A 16,012-nucleotide genomic window follows, 5' to 3' on the forward strand; every position below is an offset into this window, starting at 1 on the left:
ATACGATTCCTCTCTCTCTCTCTCTCTCCACCCTACAGTGGCTCAGAACTCAAGGATGGGGAAACAGAAGCAAGAAGTAGAAGAAAATGGATGAAATGCACCTGGTGAGATAAAAGTTAGGCCCCCAAGGAAAAACTGTGAGTGGTCAAGACATAGGAAGCTTGAAAGAGGGACAGTTAATCTATTGGGACATATCTGCTGATGGTGGAGGGAGGGATTCTTTGTAGGAATCTTAAGTTAAAGAATTTGAGGATGGACATAGGGGAGACTGAGGGAAATGAAAACCTATCAGATGGCTTAAAACCTTCAGGACATGGGACACTTGCCTTTTCTTCTACAACCACAGTTGGTCTCCTGGAAAGAAGGTGGCTGGAACCTCGAAGTATCCCCTAGATCATTATAGCTGTAGTTAGCATCACCCTCCCTCCCTATTCCTCATTCCCCACACCCTCCACCCCCAGCAGAAGTGACAAAACAGAGACTTCTGAACACATTTATTTGATATGTCGAGTGGAGAGAGGAGTGATTTAGGGTTACTCCCCACTTCTACCTGTGGGGGTGTTCATAAGCTCAGACAGACAGAACAGCAGCTTTGAGCCCATGACCCACCTCCTGGAAAAATGAGACAACCTGTTGTATTGGTTGGGGGAACAGGATGGGAAGAAAAAGCAGGACGCTGAGAAGTAAAGCTGAGAGCAGGAAGGGCAGCAGCAGAACTGAGGCTGGGGATTGCTGCAGGAAATTCCCAAGGAGAGTGAAGAAGATATCCTGAAAAGTGGTTAGGGCTGGAAGCAGGGTGTGAACAAGGAGCCAAGCCTGGAGAGACAAGCAAGACCTGCAGAATGGGGTGGGATATTCACGAAGAGGGTAGAGTGTCCAAAATCATGAGCGAGCTGTGTTGCAGGGCATACATGGAAAGCAAGGGATTACTATTGCAGGAGGTCAAAGAGATTGGAGACTACCCATAAGTAGGGGCTCCCTAACGCTTCTGAACAAATGCGAGTGAGCTTGGGACCCTTTTGGGGCCCTAGCACAAATGGTCCTGTGTGTGAGTAATTCCCATATGCATGTGAAGTGGCCAGGGCATGAGTGCATGTGTCTATATGACCAATAAATAAGAGTACTTACCCTTCCCTGCAAGTATGAGTACTGTGCTTGTAGACACATGTTTACCCATGTGTGCGTGCACCGAGCCCATGAGCACATGCAACAGACCCCTATGTCCGAGGTGTGTGTGTGAGCTGGTTCCTCCACCCTTCCCAAGGTCTTGATCCCCACCCTCCTTGGCTCCTCTCACTCCTCTCAGCGCCCAGGCTCCCCTGGCCCGCCTAGACTCTGGAAGCCCCCTAGCAGGCGGATCTGCTCAGTCTGCATGGAGTGGCGCCTCACCAACTTGCGCTTGGTCCTGGGAGAGCCTGGCGCCCCCGCCTGGGGAGGGGCGGGCAGCGAAGGCGCCCGACCTCCGGGTTGGGGGCGAATGTCAGGGATGGGAGGGTGGGGGCTGACATTGAGCGGGGGCAGGAAACCAGGTCGTGTTTGCGCGATGTGGTCCAGAAGCAACGTCCCCGAGCCCCTCCGCTCCAGCAACCCCGGACTCCGCCTCCGCCCGCTCAGCGGAGACACAGCCCCAGGCAGACTCTCCTGGGACTGGCGCGGGGAGGGAACAGAGCCGGCTGGAGGGAGGGTCAGCGGGGAGGCGCTGTATCTGCGGCGCTCCAGGGACGGGCGGCTGCACTCCGGCGAGTCGGGGCAAAGATTTCCGGGGATATCGAGCTCCACCGGCTCCATGCGGCTCAGTTTCTGCCTCAGCCCTGAAGGGGGACCAGGCTCCTGAGCTTCTGGCGCTGTGTTTCGGCGCGAGAGAGGACCCCCACCCGTCACTTTCTCCGCCCACGGGGGCGGGTCCTCTGGGCCTTCAGTGCTATGACGTCTGGAAAGACGCGGTCGACCTGTCAGGGTCAGGCCGTTGAATTCGGTGGTCAGGCGCTCAATCCCCGGCCTCCCTTCGGCAGGAGGGACCGGTTGAGGAGGGGCCACTAGGCCCCAAGGCTCGGAGTTGAGCCTTTTGAGTGGTTTCGGAGGATGACGGGGTGGTTTGGGGAGTGGCTCAGAAGGGGAGGGGTCATCGGGGGGCTTAGGAAGAGGGAATTCAAATACGTCCCGCTTCTCCTCTTCTTCCTGGGCGCGAGGGGATAACAATCCCTGTCCTCCTACTCCTGCAGTCTGCAGTTGGATTTCCGAAGGCGACGTGCAGACCCCCGGGCTAGGATGAGCGGGAGCGGGGTCCTCCACCCCCGGGGACGGTGGGGAATTGAGATACTGCCGGGTCTTCTTGGTGCCCGAGGGCGAGGTGTCGGTGGTGATGATGATGACCTCCGTGCCCTTGGCCTTACAGGCGTCCAGCAGCGTGGCAAGGGTCTCGCGATCCCCGCGGTCCAGGGCGTGGACAAGCGCCGAGGCGCCAGCGTGATCTCGGACTGAAGGGTCTGCGCCATGGGCAAGGAGCAGGGAGGCCACCGCTGCGCCCCCGCCGCCGGCGCAAGCGTGCATAAGCGCCGTGCGCCCTAGGCGATCTGCGATGTTGGGGTCCGCGCCTTGCTCCAGAAGGTAGCGTACCATGCGCGCCTTGTTCTGGGGGTCGTCGTAGCGGGCCCGACAGGCCGCCATTAGCGCAGTCTCCCCTTGGGCATCACCCTCATTCACGTAGGCGCCCCCCTCCAGAAGCAAACGGGCCAAGCGTAGCTTACCCTGACCCACAGCCCGAAGAAGAGCGTGGCCCTCGGTGTGCAGCATAGCTGCCGCTGGGGCGAAAGCACCGATGGAGCCGGGACTGGGACCTGCCGAGGATGGCTAGGGGAGTGGGGGTGGTGGCTGGCAGAGGCCCGAAGGCTCAGTGGCGAAGCCAATCCCTGCAAAAAAGAGAAAGATCTTATTTACTGATTCAGGCAGGAAAACTGAGGCACTGGTGGAAGGACCGGCGTGGGGCGGGGGAGACCTCCCCGGCACTGCACACAGTCCTTCTTCTAACTCCTGCCTTGAGCCGCCCCCATCCCCCCAGCGCATGCCTGAGGAGGTGGGAAGGGTGCACCCGCACTGAAGGACGAGCGCCAGTGCAAATGCGTACGTGCACGCGCAGGGATATCCGCACCGCCACCCTCACCCCACGGCTTATCAGACCTTTCCAGCATCCCCCTTTTCTTATCCGTACTTGGAATCCCCCTTCCTAGGATGCTGAACGCCACCCCCCGACACACATGCACCCATACGTTCACACACAGTCCCATTCCTAACCTCTTTTAGGTTGCCACAGCCCCACAAACTGAATGGGGGGAGGGAGGCAGCTTGCGTTTGGGACCTAAAACGGGTGGGGGGAGAATTGCGGGTTTCTTTTGCCCCTGCTACATTCCCCATCACTCCTTGCTCTTTCCCCTTCCCAGGTTGTGCACCCAAATAGATACCTGTAAGTCCGCAGAATCTCCTCCGGGCCAGGACTGAGGCCAGGGCCACGGGGCAACTGGGGTGGCGGAGCCGGGTTCCTGGGGGCCCACATGGCGTGGGGGTGGGCACCCGGATTCCCTGGGTGTCAGTATCTGCGCCCGGGCACAGAATCCTGGTCCCTCCTCCCGGTGCGCCCCGGGCACAGCGCCGGCTCGGGAGGAGAGAAGCTGGGGGGGTGGGGGGGCGGAGCTCTGCCTCTCTATTTATAGCCTAGTCTCTGAGGGTGGGGGCGTCGGGCACCAAACCGTTACCCCACTCATGCACACATAAACCCTCAAAAGCTAGAGGCTCCAATCCTGACTTCCCTTGCTTAGCCGACCTCCCCTCAGTCACAACAAACCTAAGTGTTCCTTAGGAGACTCCTCCGCGACCCAGACTGGGACCATCCTAGTTCTTCCTTGAGCTTCAGCAGATCCCCATTCTCCGAGCTTGGTGTGTTGATGCGCGCCTGTGCGCCAGATCTGACCTGCCACACACAGCACATGGCACACTGTGCAGAGGGGTGGAGAGAGGCGATGGCGATCCACAGCCGGAGTCCTTACTGTGCAGAGAGAGGCAAGAGTTGTGGCTGCCTTCTCGTAGTTTAAATGTCAGGGGGAGCTGGAGTCACACAGCGATACATCTTCATTCCACCTCCCCCAAAACGGAACATGTACCACAAATAAACTTGGACCTCAGCTCCCTTGTACAGACCTCTTAGATAAGTATGAGGAGGTTGGATATCTGGGGTCATTTTTAGATACAGCAAGGGGCATTCCCAGTTGTCTCCTCTCCATATTCTTGGAGGGGTGGGAAGGAGAGAGATAGAAAAGGGGCAGAGAAGAGTGAACCTTGTAACACATCCTCTCTCATTGCATCTCTTTACTCTCAGTCTTGCTTAGACTCATTATTTTTCCATCTCACTTAAAGGTCTCTGTTTGAATCGCTCCTTAAAGTCTTCTTCTCCCTGTCTGTAGCAGTCGGTTTCTCTCACTGTCTGTCTCTGCCTCTCCTCACCATCTGCCCTGTCTCCATGGTTACCATAGCTTCCATCTGCATATTTTAGGAATGAGTTTGTGTCCAGCTGGAAGGCATCAGGGGGAGTGGGAGGGGGAGTGAGAAAAAAATCCTAAGGATTTGGAAAACTCACCTGAGGTAATTCAGAGGCTGGAGGCCACCAGATGCAAGATACAATGTTCCTGGAGAAGGGGGAGAGAGAATTTGCAGGGAAGCTACCCATTTTTACTAGCTGCCATTTATTGGAAACCAACCATGTGCCAAGTACTTTACATACATTATCTCCAATCCTCACAACAACACTATAAAGTAGGAATTATTTTCTTGTTATAGACGAAGAAACTGAGACTTAGTAAAGTTAAGCAAGTTCTCCAGAGCCTCACAGCTCTGTTTCTGTCCTATTCCAAAGACTTGGTGCTTGCCACTCCACCTACAGCCTTCCCAGTCCAGAGGCTTCACTCCCAGGGCCATTTTCTCTGATGTCTGGGTTATTGTTCTTGACTAACTCCTATATCTACTCCTTAGTTCTTGACTAACTTCTATCTCTACTCTAAACTCTTTCCCTCTGCTTGTTTTTTGCGAAAGTGGGACTCCTCCTCCCACCGTGCCCCCTTTTACCAAGGGCTAGGAGGAGCTGGAAGGCAGTGGGAAATGCAGGAAACACTGGATTCTTTCCCTGTCTCCTCAACTCTGGTTATCTGATTCCTAATCCTTCCTTTCCCAAACCCTCTTTCCATCTTCTCACGGACATGGCAGCAACCCACAGGAAAATATTTTTCTAGAAAAGAAATAGTCATTGGTGGTGCTGGAGGGAGGCAGTGCAGGATCGAAGGGAAGGTTGGAGTAACGGAGGAGAGGCCCAGTGCGAAGACAGAATCACAAAAAGAACGACCCCTAAGAAGCAGGTTTCACAGAGGTTCATTTCTCTGTGGAAGCTCCCTCAACAGAGTCCCTCGGTGAGATGTGAGAGTCAGGTTCCCTCTGTGAGCTGTCGCTAGCCAGGGGGATCCTCCATCTGAGATGAGGTGTGAAATGACTGAGCCCTGGTTGATTCTGCAACTCCATCTCTCTCCTCACCCGGCTTCTTTCTCTAGCCTGAGTTCCGGCGAACTCTCTCCCTCCCTCCCCTCCTCGGCTTCAAGTGGGCGGACCTCCCTCCTCGGCTTCTCCAAGATTGGCCGGGAGAACTCACCAATGGGGAGCTCTGGGAGGCGGACCTAGAACGCCAACAGCTTGAGGAAGACCAGCAAATTTCAAGTTGGCTGCGGCGTGTTTTCCGCGTGGGGGAGGGGCAGCAGGTAAGGCCCCGACTTGGTGGCTCTGACCTGGTTCCGTTGCACACCTTCCGAACTAGTTCACCAGGGCCAAGCTGCTAGATAGATAGACAACGCTTTCCGGCAGCCTGTTGGATCACCCCCCTTCTAGTTGCCTACCCTTTTCCTCTGGGCTCCCATTGCTCTGTTGATTGTATACCAGAGAACCGTAGTTTTCTTTCGCGCAAAGGGGAGATATATTAAAGGAGAAAGTGAAAGACTCACTCTGGTACCTCTGACTCTTTGCTATGGCGTCAGCTTCCCCTAAATCTATTACTATTAAGAGCCTGATAAACTCCTGTTATCTATCAAGACTCTGATGAAATGTTACCTTTACCTGTAGCTTTCCTGGATCACCTTTTTTTGCAGAATTAATTGTTCCCCAGTCTGACGATAACATTTTAGGCATACCTCTGTTGGAGCACTTAGTGCTCAATCCCTCTTTAATGTTTCTGTTCTTTTTAGAATATAAGGTTTTGTAGGGCAGGTTCTAATATTTAATACACAGTGCCCGATAAAGGTTAATTGGATGGAATTGATTGGGGAGGAAGAATTTAAACTCCTGATGTAATTAGGGAAAAATTAATAAAAGATAAAACAAAATACAATACAGTATATAATTATGACCTCTTAAATTAGTGGTTCATAATATAATTGCTCCCACAGTCCAGAGAAGGGAGAAAGCTAAGAGGACTGGGATGGTGAGGGGAGGCTTTAGGAATCACAAAGTCTTAAGTTTGGAACAGACCTTAGAAATCATGTATTCATTCATTCATTCATTTTTAAGCAAATATTTATTGAGCATCTACTATATGCCAGACATAATGCTAGACAATGGGGATCATAGTGAATCCTCTACTTTAGATATGCATCCTTCCTTTGATAAACCATATTTAGTAAATGGTTATCCAGCTTCAGTTTAAACTTCTTAGTAAGAGAACTTCCTATCTCACTTTGTTCTTCAATCAATATCTAACAAATAAAACAAATACGTGGCTCAACAAAATGCATTCCACATTTCCACTGTAAAAGAGGAAGAGCTGTCCTAGTGGTAACATTCTTAAAGATAAAGAAAATCATCCCTTTTGTTTTCTGATTATAGAAGTAATATACATTTATCCTAGAAAACTTGGAAATACATAAAGATATAAAATATCTATTATTTCATGACCGTGATATAGTGTTATTATTTTAATATGTATCCTTTCAATTTACTTTCTGCTTGTATACATATGTATACATCTGTGTGTTTGTGTATATATTACACACATAGGGCCATACAACAAATACAACTTATATCATGCTTCCCTCACTTTACATTATATTGTGAACATTTTTCTGCCTTTAAATATTATTTGAAATAATTATTATGTCTACATAATAGTCTAAGATGGATGTTTGATTTTTTTTTTAACCATTTATTTTTTTGTTGGACCATTTAGGTTATTTCAGAATTTGTGCTACCATGGATAGCTCTTTGATAAACATGCTTTTACTTATATCTCTGACTATATATCTGATGATTTCTTTAGGATAAGTGTTTAAAGTGGGATTACTGGGTTGAGGATATGAACTTTTAAAAGGCTGTAGATTCAAGTGGTCAAATTGCTCCCCCAAAAGACTGTGTTCATAGTCCTTCCAGTAAGGTATGAGAGTGTCCATCTCAAAAAAACTCATGGCAGCCTGATTATTTTTTAAATCTTTGTCAATTTGATAGGTAAAGAATGGTTTTATTGGCTATTCTTTTCTTAATTGCCTATTTGCACATTTATTCTATTCATGTTCTTTGCACATTTATTCTATTGGGATGAGTTTTTTTTCGTTTGGATTTCCATTTATTTCTTATTTATTACAAATATAGCAAACTGTAAACATTAGAGTGCTCCAGGCCTCAGTCCCTGGATCTCTTCTTTTCTCTCTTCACATCCACTCCTTTAGGAATCTCACCCAGTCTCATGGTTTGAAACATTTGTATACTGAGAATGCCACTAGAATGTAAGCTCCATTTAAACTCCATGGGTGCAGGAGTTTTTTGTCCATTTTGCTCACTGATACATCCCTAGCACTTAGAACAGTGCCTGGCACTTAATAAGAACTCAGTTAAGTATTCACTGAATGAATTTAGATGGTTTTTAAATTATTATTATTCCCATTTTACAGATAAGGAAACAGGTTTACAGTTATTAAATAAATTGCTGAAGGTTGTATAGCTAGAAAATGACTGAACTGGGATTCAAATCCATGTTCTTAACCACTGCATGTACTGCCTTTCTTAAATTTGTTGTAACTGTTTTTCTGTATGTTCTGTTGAAACCTGATTCATAGTAACTTCTACCACATCACACAGTTATGCTTAATTGGGAATGAGTGTAATGTATATAAGATGTTGTTGTTTGCAGGGGAAGGAGGGTACAGGGGTAAACACTAGGGAGGGTTGATGTTTACGGAGGAGCAGTCTGGGACCAGGTTATGGGAAACCTTAAACATCTTCAAGAATCTAGACTCAATCACAATCTTAAATAGAGGAGACTCATTGTAGATTCCTGAGCTGAGTGGGGTACAGATAGTTTACAGTTTCCCAACCACCAGTTTAGTGCCTTAATTAACTAAAATTTTGTCTTCTTCTTTTTACCCCACATCCTTGAGGGTCACTTGGTTAGTATGTGGAAATGGAGTTAGATTTGTCTAACCTCAAAGCTCATGGCTTTTTCTTAACTCCTCACTGCTTTGCAATCAAAACAGCTCCTGTCTCCACTGCTAGAACTGTATCTATCAGGTGGAAAGACACCTAAGCCGGCTAGTTAGTGTCTTTTCCCTTGAAAGGGCCTGAAGACATGGTGGCAAATTCTTACTACTTCTCTAGTGTCCGTAAGACATCCTCTCTCCTCTAATGTGTTCTTTAAGTCAGATCACAGTTTAATCTATTAACTAACAGCCATCTTTTCCTGACATTTTTCTTGGCGCTTGGACTTGAAACTTTCCAAATTCCTCAGGCACACATTTTCCCACCTCTCCTTCCTGTTACATATTGTTAATCTCATCTACTATGCTGTTTTACTATATTTTTAATTTTTTTAATGAATATTTTTCTCTTATTACAAAAGCAGCACCTATTCAGTACAGAAAAAAAAAAAACCCATAAAATACACATCATCAAAAAAACCCGAAAACCCATCACCTCCGATTAACCAATGTTAATTTTTGTTGTATATCCTTCAAGAACAACTTTTTAATTCATATATCTGGGTGGGTGTATGTGTTTGACAAAATAGATTACCTTGTACATATTTTAAAATCTTTTTTCCCCCTAACTAATCTTTAGTGGAGTGCATTTTGTTGAGCCATGTATTTCTTGTTTTATTTGTTGGGTATTGATTGAAGAACAAATATCCAAAAATGGAATGACCTGCAAAGTGAGAGAGGGGGTTCTCTTACTAAAAAGTTTAAATTGAAGGTGGATAACAATTTACTAAATATGGTTTACCAAAGGAAGGATGCAGGTCTAAAGTAGAGGATTCAATATGATCCCCATTGTCTAGCATTACGTCTGGCATATGATAGATGCTCAATAAATATTTGTTGAAAGAATGAATGAATGAATACATGATATCTAAGTTCTGTTCCAAACTTGAGACCTTGTGATTCCTAAAGCCTCCCCTCACCATCCCAGTCCTCTTAGCTTTCCGTGGGAGGAATTATATTATGAATTACTAATTTAAGAGATCATAATTCTATACTATATTGTCTCTTATTGTTCCATAGCTAACATATTGTTAGTATGTACCCTTAATATGATGTGATGAAAATGGCTCTTTATCTCTGTGATCTTCCTCCCTGAAACACACAACCCCAGTCTAATCAAGAGAAGAACATCAGAAAAATTCAAACAGAGGAACATCCTATAATACACCTAACCAGTACTCCTTAAAACTGTACTGAAAGACAAGGAATGTCTGAGAAACTGTGAATTTTGAATTGCTACTCAAGTTTCTTTCTTTTTTTATTAAGAAAATTTATTTCTTAAAACAGTTTTAGATTTACAGAAAAACTGAGCAGATAGTACCAAAAGTTTCCATATGCCCTGGCACCAGTTTCCCCTATTATTAATGTCATATATTAATATGGTATATTTGTTATAATTAATGAACAAATATTGATACATTATAATTATTCAAGGTCCATACTTGATTTGGAGTTCCTTAGTTTTACCTAATGCTCTTTTTCTGTTCCAGGATCCCATCCAGGATACTACATTACATTTAGTTATCATGGCCCTACTATGTATTGAATATGTCTATACATACATATACTTACATGCACAAACATATATGTATATGTATGTATACATACATAAATGAAATTGAAAGGATACATGCAAATACTAATAATGATTATTACTACATCACGGTCATGAAATAATAGGTATTTTTATATATACCTTTGTGTTTTTCCAAGTTTTCTAGAATAAATATATACTACTTCTATAATTAGGAAACAAAAGGAATGGTTTTCTTTGTTTTTATGAAGGCCACCACTAGGACAGCTCTCTCTCTTTTACAGTGGAAGTGTGAACTTTCCTTGTTTTTGATGACCTTGACAGTTTTGAAGAGTACTGGTCAGGTATATTATAGGTGCTCCTCTGTTGGAATTTGTTGGCTTTTTTCTCCTGATTAGACTGGGGTTATCAGTTTGGGGGAAGAGGATATCACATCATATTAAGGGTACATACTAACAATATGATTTAATTTTGTTCATGTTGAAACCTTGGTCATCTGACTGAAGTAAAGCTTGTCCAGTTTCTACACTGTAAAGTTCCTCCCCCCACCTTTCCAAAATTGTTTTGGACAAAATTCCCTATACACAGGCCATACTTAAGGAGTGGGGAATTACACTCTCCCTTTTTAGGGTGGAATCTACATAATTTATTTGGAATTCTGCATGAGAAATTTGTTTTTTCTCTACCATGTATTAATTTGTTCAAACATTTATTTATATCAGTATGGTCTCTTGGATATTTATTTTATACTTTGGTGTTATAATCCAATACTACTTTACTTTATTGCTCAAATTGTTCAGGCTTTGGCCATTGGGAGCTCTTTCAGTCGACTCTTATGCCCCTTTGACACAGCCCCATCAATATGTGTGTTGTTTTTTTGAGCACTTTCTTACTTTCTGGCACTACAAGATGCTTCAGTCTCATCCTGTATATTTCCTGCCCCAGTCCTAGAATCGGCCATTTCTCCAAGAAGCCCTGGTTCCTTTTATTGGAAAATGGTATTAGAAGCCAAGATCTGGGTGCTAGGTATCTTCCCTGCTACTGGGATTTCATTTCCTTCAAGTTTCATTTTCATTTGATGACTTTCTTTATCCCCCATGCTATCTGACTGGCTTCTCAAAAATGATGACAAGAGGCAAAGTTCAGTTACGGTAGCAGGAGGAACTTTCAATTCATCACAGTTGATCACAGTGGAATGGGCTGCCTTGGAGGAAAATGGACACCCTCTCTTTAGGAAAATGCCACCAGAAGCTGAATGACCAACAACTTACAGAGGGTAGTACTGTAGTGGGAGGGTGTTTGGGCTAGAAGACTCCATGGGTCCTTCCAATTCTAAGATTCTGTGTTTCCAGGTGGTGTTTAAAAAGATCAACTTGATTGTAATGGCTCTTCTCACATACACCCCCACCTCCAATCAAATGACAGTGAGACTGATGACTCCTTCCTGTTCCCTCCCAGTGTCTGGCACACTACCTTTTTCATGGTAGATGCTTAATAAATGTTTTGCTGAAATGCATTGCATTAGATCGAGTTTAGGCCTGGTTGGGTTTGGAAAGTGAGGGAGAGAAAGAATTCAAAGATCATATGTAGATACGCAGATGGTGATAAACATCAAATTAACTTAGGGGCGTAGGAAAGTTTTATCCCAGGGTCTAGTCACTTTCCTCTTTGTGCTGCAGTTCCCCCATATTGCACTTATCTGTCCTCTTGGAACCGTGTCTCATCCATATTTTATATTTTTAGAAATACCTTGCTTGGCACTATGCCTTCTCAAAATTTGTTGAATTAAACTGGCTTTTCAGGTCTCTGGGAGAAAAGATTGAGTGTCTTGTACCTCCCTGGCTTCCTGTCCGTTCTACTGTACTTTTTCTCTTTGTTTTTGTCTTTATCAGGTTTTTCCTATTGGATGTCTGAATCCCCAGGCCGCCTCCATCATGGCCAGCCGGGGTGGGGGCCGGGGTCGTGGCCGTGGCCAGTTGACCTTCAGCATGGAGGCTGTGGGCATTGGGAAGGGGGATGCTTTGCCCCCACCCACCCTGCAGCCTTCTCCACTCTTCCCTGTGAGTGTCTGCCCTCCTTTCGCAAGACTCCCATATGCCCCTGGCTGACTGTGTATGATCCTGGATTCCTCCTGAGCCATCATAAAATCATCCTCATCTTGCCCCTCCCTGTCTGTATGCTCCCAACTTATATGGGATGTTTTCCAGACAAGGAAGTGTCCACCCTCACTTTTTACATTCTCAGCTCCCCAGCTTTCAAAATGCTGTGTTGCTCCGCCCATTTGCCTTGGTCCTCTGCTCAGTGGGAGCATTGGATTGAATTGTGGGGCGAGGAGAGGCCCTCCCAGATTTGTACTCCAGCATTTTCTCCCTGAATTGACCATTGCCTCTGCCTCCTTAGCCCTTGGAGTTCCGCCCAGTGCCTCTGCCCTCAGGAGAGGAAGGGGAATATGTCCTGGCACTGAAGCAGGAGCTTCGAGGGGCCATGAGGCAGCTCCCCTACTTCATCCGGCCTGCTATCCCCAAGAGAGGTCAGTTCGAATGCTAGTATCATGTTCTGAGTGCCTTCCATGAGTAGTGCCCTATACTTAGCACCGCTGGGGCCCAGAGAGGCCAGAAGAGGCACAGAAAGCTCACTGCCTAACTGGGGAGATCACAATAATTACCCCTGCATTTGAAGTGCATTATGGTATCCATGGTTTGTTTTGAGTCTCACAATAGTCTTGGAAAGTAGGAGGTTAAGTATTAAGATGCCCATTTTACAGATATAAATGGGGAGATGTATTAAAATTTTTAACAATCTGGATATTGCAGGTACCAACCAATCAGAAGGACTTGAGAAGGGGTCTCTGAGAAGCTCTGTAATTAAAATATTACCCCTTTGGTTTGTGGATCATGGAGAGGTCAGGGAGCCAGGAGGGACTGGAGAACAGGGTGTACTTGGGAGGTCTGGGATAGTGGATATTTACCAACTGGTGTGGAAGTACAGTATTTCAATGTATTGACAACCAGTGCTTTCCTACTAAGCCCTAGAAGCTAAAGTTCAGAGAGATGAAACACTTGCCTAAGTTAGTCCCATTAACAGGGAGTAAAGGGAACACTGAAACCCTCGTTTCTTGCTCTAGTATACTTTCCACTGTACCACACTACCAGTCAATATAGCCATGCCTTTGCATTAAGGGAGATAACAAAAACATTGTAATTTGAGGTGGCAAAAGGACAGGTTAGAAGAGTGTTGAAGGTCCTCATGGAAGCTGACCCCCTGGGCTCTGGGTCTGGGGTGAGGAAAAAGACAATTTCTGAGTTTTGAGAGGGCTGGACCTCAGGAAGAACCCTGTTCTAGGGCTCTGAAAGGATAAAACTTTGACCCTTGACCTCTGATCCCTCAGATGTGGAGCGTTACTCAGACAAATATCAGATGTCAGGGCCGATTGACAACGCCATAGATTGGAACCCTGGTAGGTGATGGGCCCTTTCATTGACCTCCCTTCTTTCAAATGCTTGAGATGCCTCAAGCCACAAGCCACCACCCTATCCACCCTCCTCTGTCTCCACCTTCACCCTAGTCAGGAGCCTTAGATGTGCTCCAAAACACTCTCAGACTCTACCTAAAAGCCTATTAAATGGCCCCCACTCCTCTGGAGGCATCCAAGCCACAGTTTTGTTCCAAGCAACTTTGACCCAGCCCCTTCCTTCCTCACCCTTAACCCTGATCCTTACCTGTCCTTTAAAAGAGTCATCATTCATAGGACACCCCAGGGCAGAGTCATGCTGACTTCTACATTCCTGCTATTCCTAGATTGGCGACGTCTACCCCGGGAGCTAAAGATCCGAGTGCGGAAGCTACAGAAGGAGCGTGAGTGTATCTGGAAAAAATAGGGAAAAGAGAGGTTTCCTTCATCAGCTGTAGGGCCAAGGCTGCTGGTGGTCTTGCCTGCCCTCCCAATTCCTACCTACCCAGTCTACCCAGTATTGTTGCTGGGTGCCATGATGGCCACATGAGGGCAGCAGAGTGACATGGTCTATGCAAGAGGGAGGGGTAGAAAGCTATCTAGGAAGTTTGCTCTGATGGTTCACCTTTTGATCCTCTCACCAGGGACCACCATTCTACTCCCCAAGAGGCCCCCTAAGACCACAGAAGATAAGGAGGAAACAATACAGAAACTAGAGGTAAGGAAGAAATGTGCAAAGAGACCACCTGGGCGCCAGATTCATTCCTCCCCTTTGGCCCATGTGTGCCTCAATTTTTCCCTTCTGCGAGCTGAGTTTCTCTTCCTATTCATCCTCACATAAGACCCTGGAGAAGAAGGAAGAAGAAGTGACTTCAGAGGAAGATGAGGAGAAAGAAGAAGAAGAAGAGAAGGAAGAGGAAGAAGAAGAGGAGTATGATGAAGAAGAGCATGAAGAGGTGAAGGGGACCTCCTTTCATTGTCAGGCCCCCTTTCTTCCACTCATAAGCTCTGGGATCTCAACTTCAGAAGGCTGGAGGGCCAAAGGAGATAGTGCCTCCAAAGGATAGCGTCCTCCACTTTACCTGTCCCTAGGCTCTTCTCAAGAGTGAACTACAGCTTGAATGCAGAGTGAACTATAGGCCTGGAATGCTGTGATTGGGAGGGGAGGGGACTGGTACACAGGGAGGAAAGAGAATGCTGAAAGCATGCCGACATACCTTTCTTCCTTCCTTTCTTTCTATTTCAGGAAACTGATTACATCATGTCATATTTTGACAATGGAGAGGACTTTGGGGGTGACAGTGATGACAATATGGATGAGGCTATATACTGAAGAAGGACTCTAAACAATACCCTGGACATTCATATCTTTCTTGATTTGGGACACAGCAAGTAACTGTCCCCTATTATTTGGTTTTGTGGACAAGCAAATCATTTGCTCAGAATCCACATAATCTGTTTGGTCCCTGGAGATAGGAATAGAGAGTGACAACAGATAGCTCTCTTTTCTACCCTTCCCCTCCCTCTCTCCTGTGGTATTGTATCACCTCTGATATCTTGGGGAAAGGACAGAGGACCAATGTCTTAATTGTATGAAAGGGAGAAAGGAGGGTCGAAAGAAGGCCTGGAGTCATTAGAGCTGAGACAGCTGTGCGCATGCCCCTACCCATTTATAGTTCTTTGTGGAGATAATTGGGGGTGCGAGCAGTTAGGAGGAATATGGCCAGTTTTATATTTTTAAATAAAATGTTTTTATCTGCCTCTTTGTCCAGAGTGAAACCTAGTGGGAGAGGGCTGGAGGAATGAAGGGGTTGCCTAGTAAGCCATTCTTCTCTCCTCACCTGTTAAGAGTCCAGTGTGACACACTGGGGGTTACAGCCTCCCTGTCCTTTGCCCCTTCCCTCCTACCCCCATGGTGGGACACCTAATCCCCATCTAGCTCTGCCAAGGCACATTCAGGAGCTCATCTGCAGGGCTGCGCAGAGAGAGTTGTATACAGCCCACGCCCTGAAGACCAGCTGGCTTCTGGGCTTCTGGTCCTCAGGCAGTGGGGACGACATGATTCATGTGTGTTCACATGTGTTCACAGGGGCACAGGCCCTCACTTTCCCACGCTTGACCTTGATCTTGTCCTTGTTTACAAGGAATGATTACAGCTATTTTTGTGGGGAGAGTCAAGAAAGCCAGGTGTGGGGAGGGAGTAGGGGGGAAGTGCTGATTCTTCTTCAGCACACTCGCCCTCTTCCAGGCCCTGGAGACCCCACTTTGAAAGGTGTGTCTGTGAAGCAGGAGCCCCCTAAATATCCTATTCTCCACTTCCGGAAGCTGCTGCGTGGCTGAGTTGCAGTTTCCCTTCTGTGGAATTTAGTTAGCCTTTCTCTCACTCCCTTCTTGTGGGGAGGGGGAGGGGGTAGGCAGTGTTGCTTTACAGGAAGTAAGGAGGGTGCGGAGGAAGGGGGTGACTTAGGGACACTCAGC

The 16,012-nt window shown here is 46.6% G+C and overlaps 2 protein-coding genes across 3 annotated transcripts; one reads left to right on the forward strand and one right to left on the reverse strand.

The window, feature by feature from the left end:
* Nucleotides 1–513: 513 nt before the first annotated feature.
* ANKRD34A (ankyrin repeat domain 34A) lies at nucleotides 514–3,862 on the reverse strand. 2 transcript variants are annotated; one of them, XM_059929654.1, is made up of 3 exons: nucleotides 3,459–3,611; nucleotides 3,292–3,355; nucleotides 514–2,909 (listed from the first exon to the last, which is right to left on the reverse strand). In XM_059929654.1, exon 3 carries the CDS (start codon nucleotides 2,791–2,793, stop codon nucleotides 1,303–1,305), a length of 1,491 nt encoding a protein of 496 aa, XP_059785637.1. In that variant the 5' UTR covers nucleotides 2,794–2,909; nucleotides 3,292–3,355; nucleotides 3,459–3,611; the 3' UTR covers nucleotides 514–1,302. The 2 variants fall into 2 exon arrangements, with proteins under 2 accessions (XP_059785637.1, XP_059785643.1); XM_059929660.1 differs by lacking the exons at nucleotides 3,292–3,355; nucleotides 3,459–3,611 and adding an exon at nucleotides 3,839–3,862.
* Nucleotides 3,863–4,749: 887 nt separating this feature from the next.
* Nucleotides 4,750–15,295, forward strand: POLR3GL (RNA polymerase III subunit GL). The gene is made up of 9 exons (XM_059920429.1): nucleotides 4,750–4,758; nucleotides 5,589–5,792; nucleotides 11,976–12,143; nucleotides 12,484–12,613; nucleotides 13,472–13,540; nucleotides 13,882–13,938; nucleotides 14,179–14,252; nucleotides 14,377–14,490; nucleotides 14,781–15,295. Exons 1-9 carry the CDS (start codon nucleotides 4,750–4,752, stop codon nucleotides 14,865–14,867), a joined length of 912 nt encoding a protein of 303 aa, XP_059776412.1. The 3' UTR covers nucleotides 14,868–15,295.
* The last annotated feature ends 717 nt before the right edge of the window (nucleotides 15,296–16,012 follow it).

Source organism: Balaenoptera ricei, chromosome 1 (genome assembly GCF_028023285.1).
Source record: "Balaenoptera ricei isolate mBalRic1 chromosome 1, mBalRic1.hap2, whole genome shotgun sequence".
In the NCBI taxonomy this organism is placed as follows: domain Eukaryota; kingdom Metazoa; phylum Chordata; class Mammalia; order Artiodactyla; family Balaenopteridae; genus Balaenoptera; species Balaenoptera ricei.

Excerpts from the sequence above, each read along its gene's own strand:
- ANKRD34A (XM_059929660.1), bottom strand. The coding sequence starts at position 2,793 with ATGCTGCACACCGAGGGCCACGCTCTTCTTCGGGCTGTGGGTCAGGGT.
- POLR3GL (XM_059920429.1), top strand. Across the intron at positions 12,614-13,471 it reads GCCTGCTATCCCCAAGAGAG|ATGTGGAGCGTTACTCAGAC; the intron begins GTCAGTTCGAAT and ends CTGATCCCTCAG. Across the intron at positions 14,253-14,376 it reads AAACAATACAGAAACTAGAG|ACCCTGGAGAAGAAGGAAGA; the intron begins GTAAGGAAGAAA and ends TCCTCACATAAG.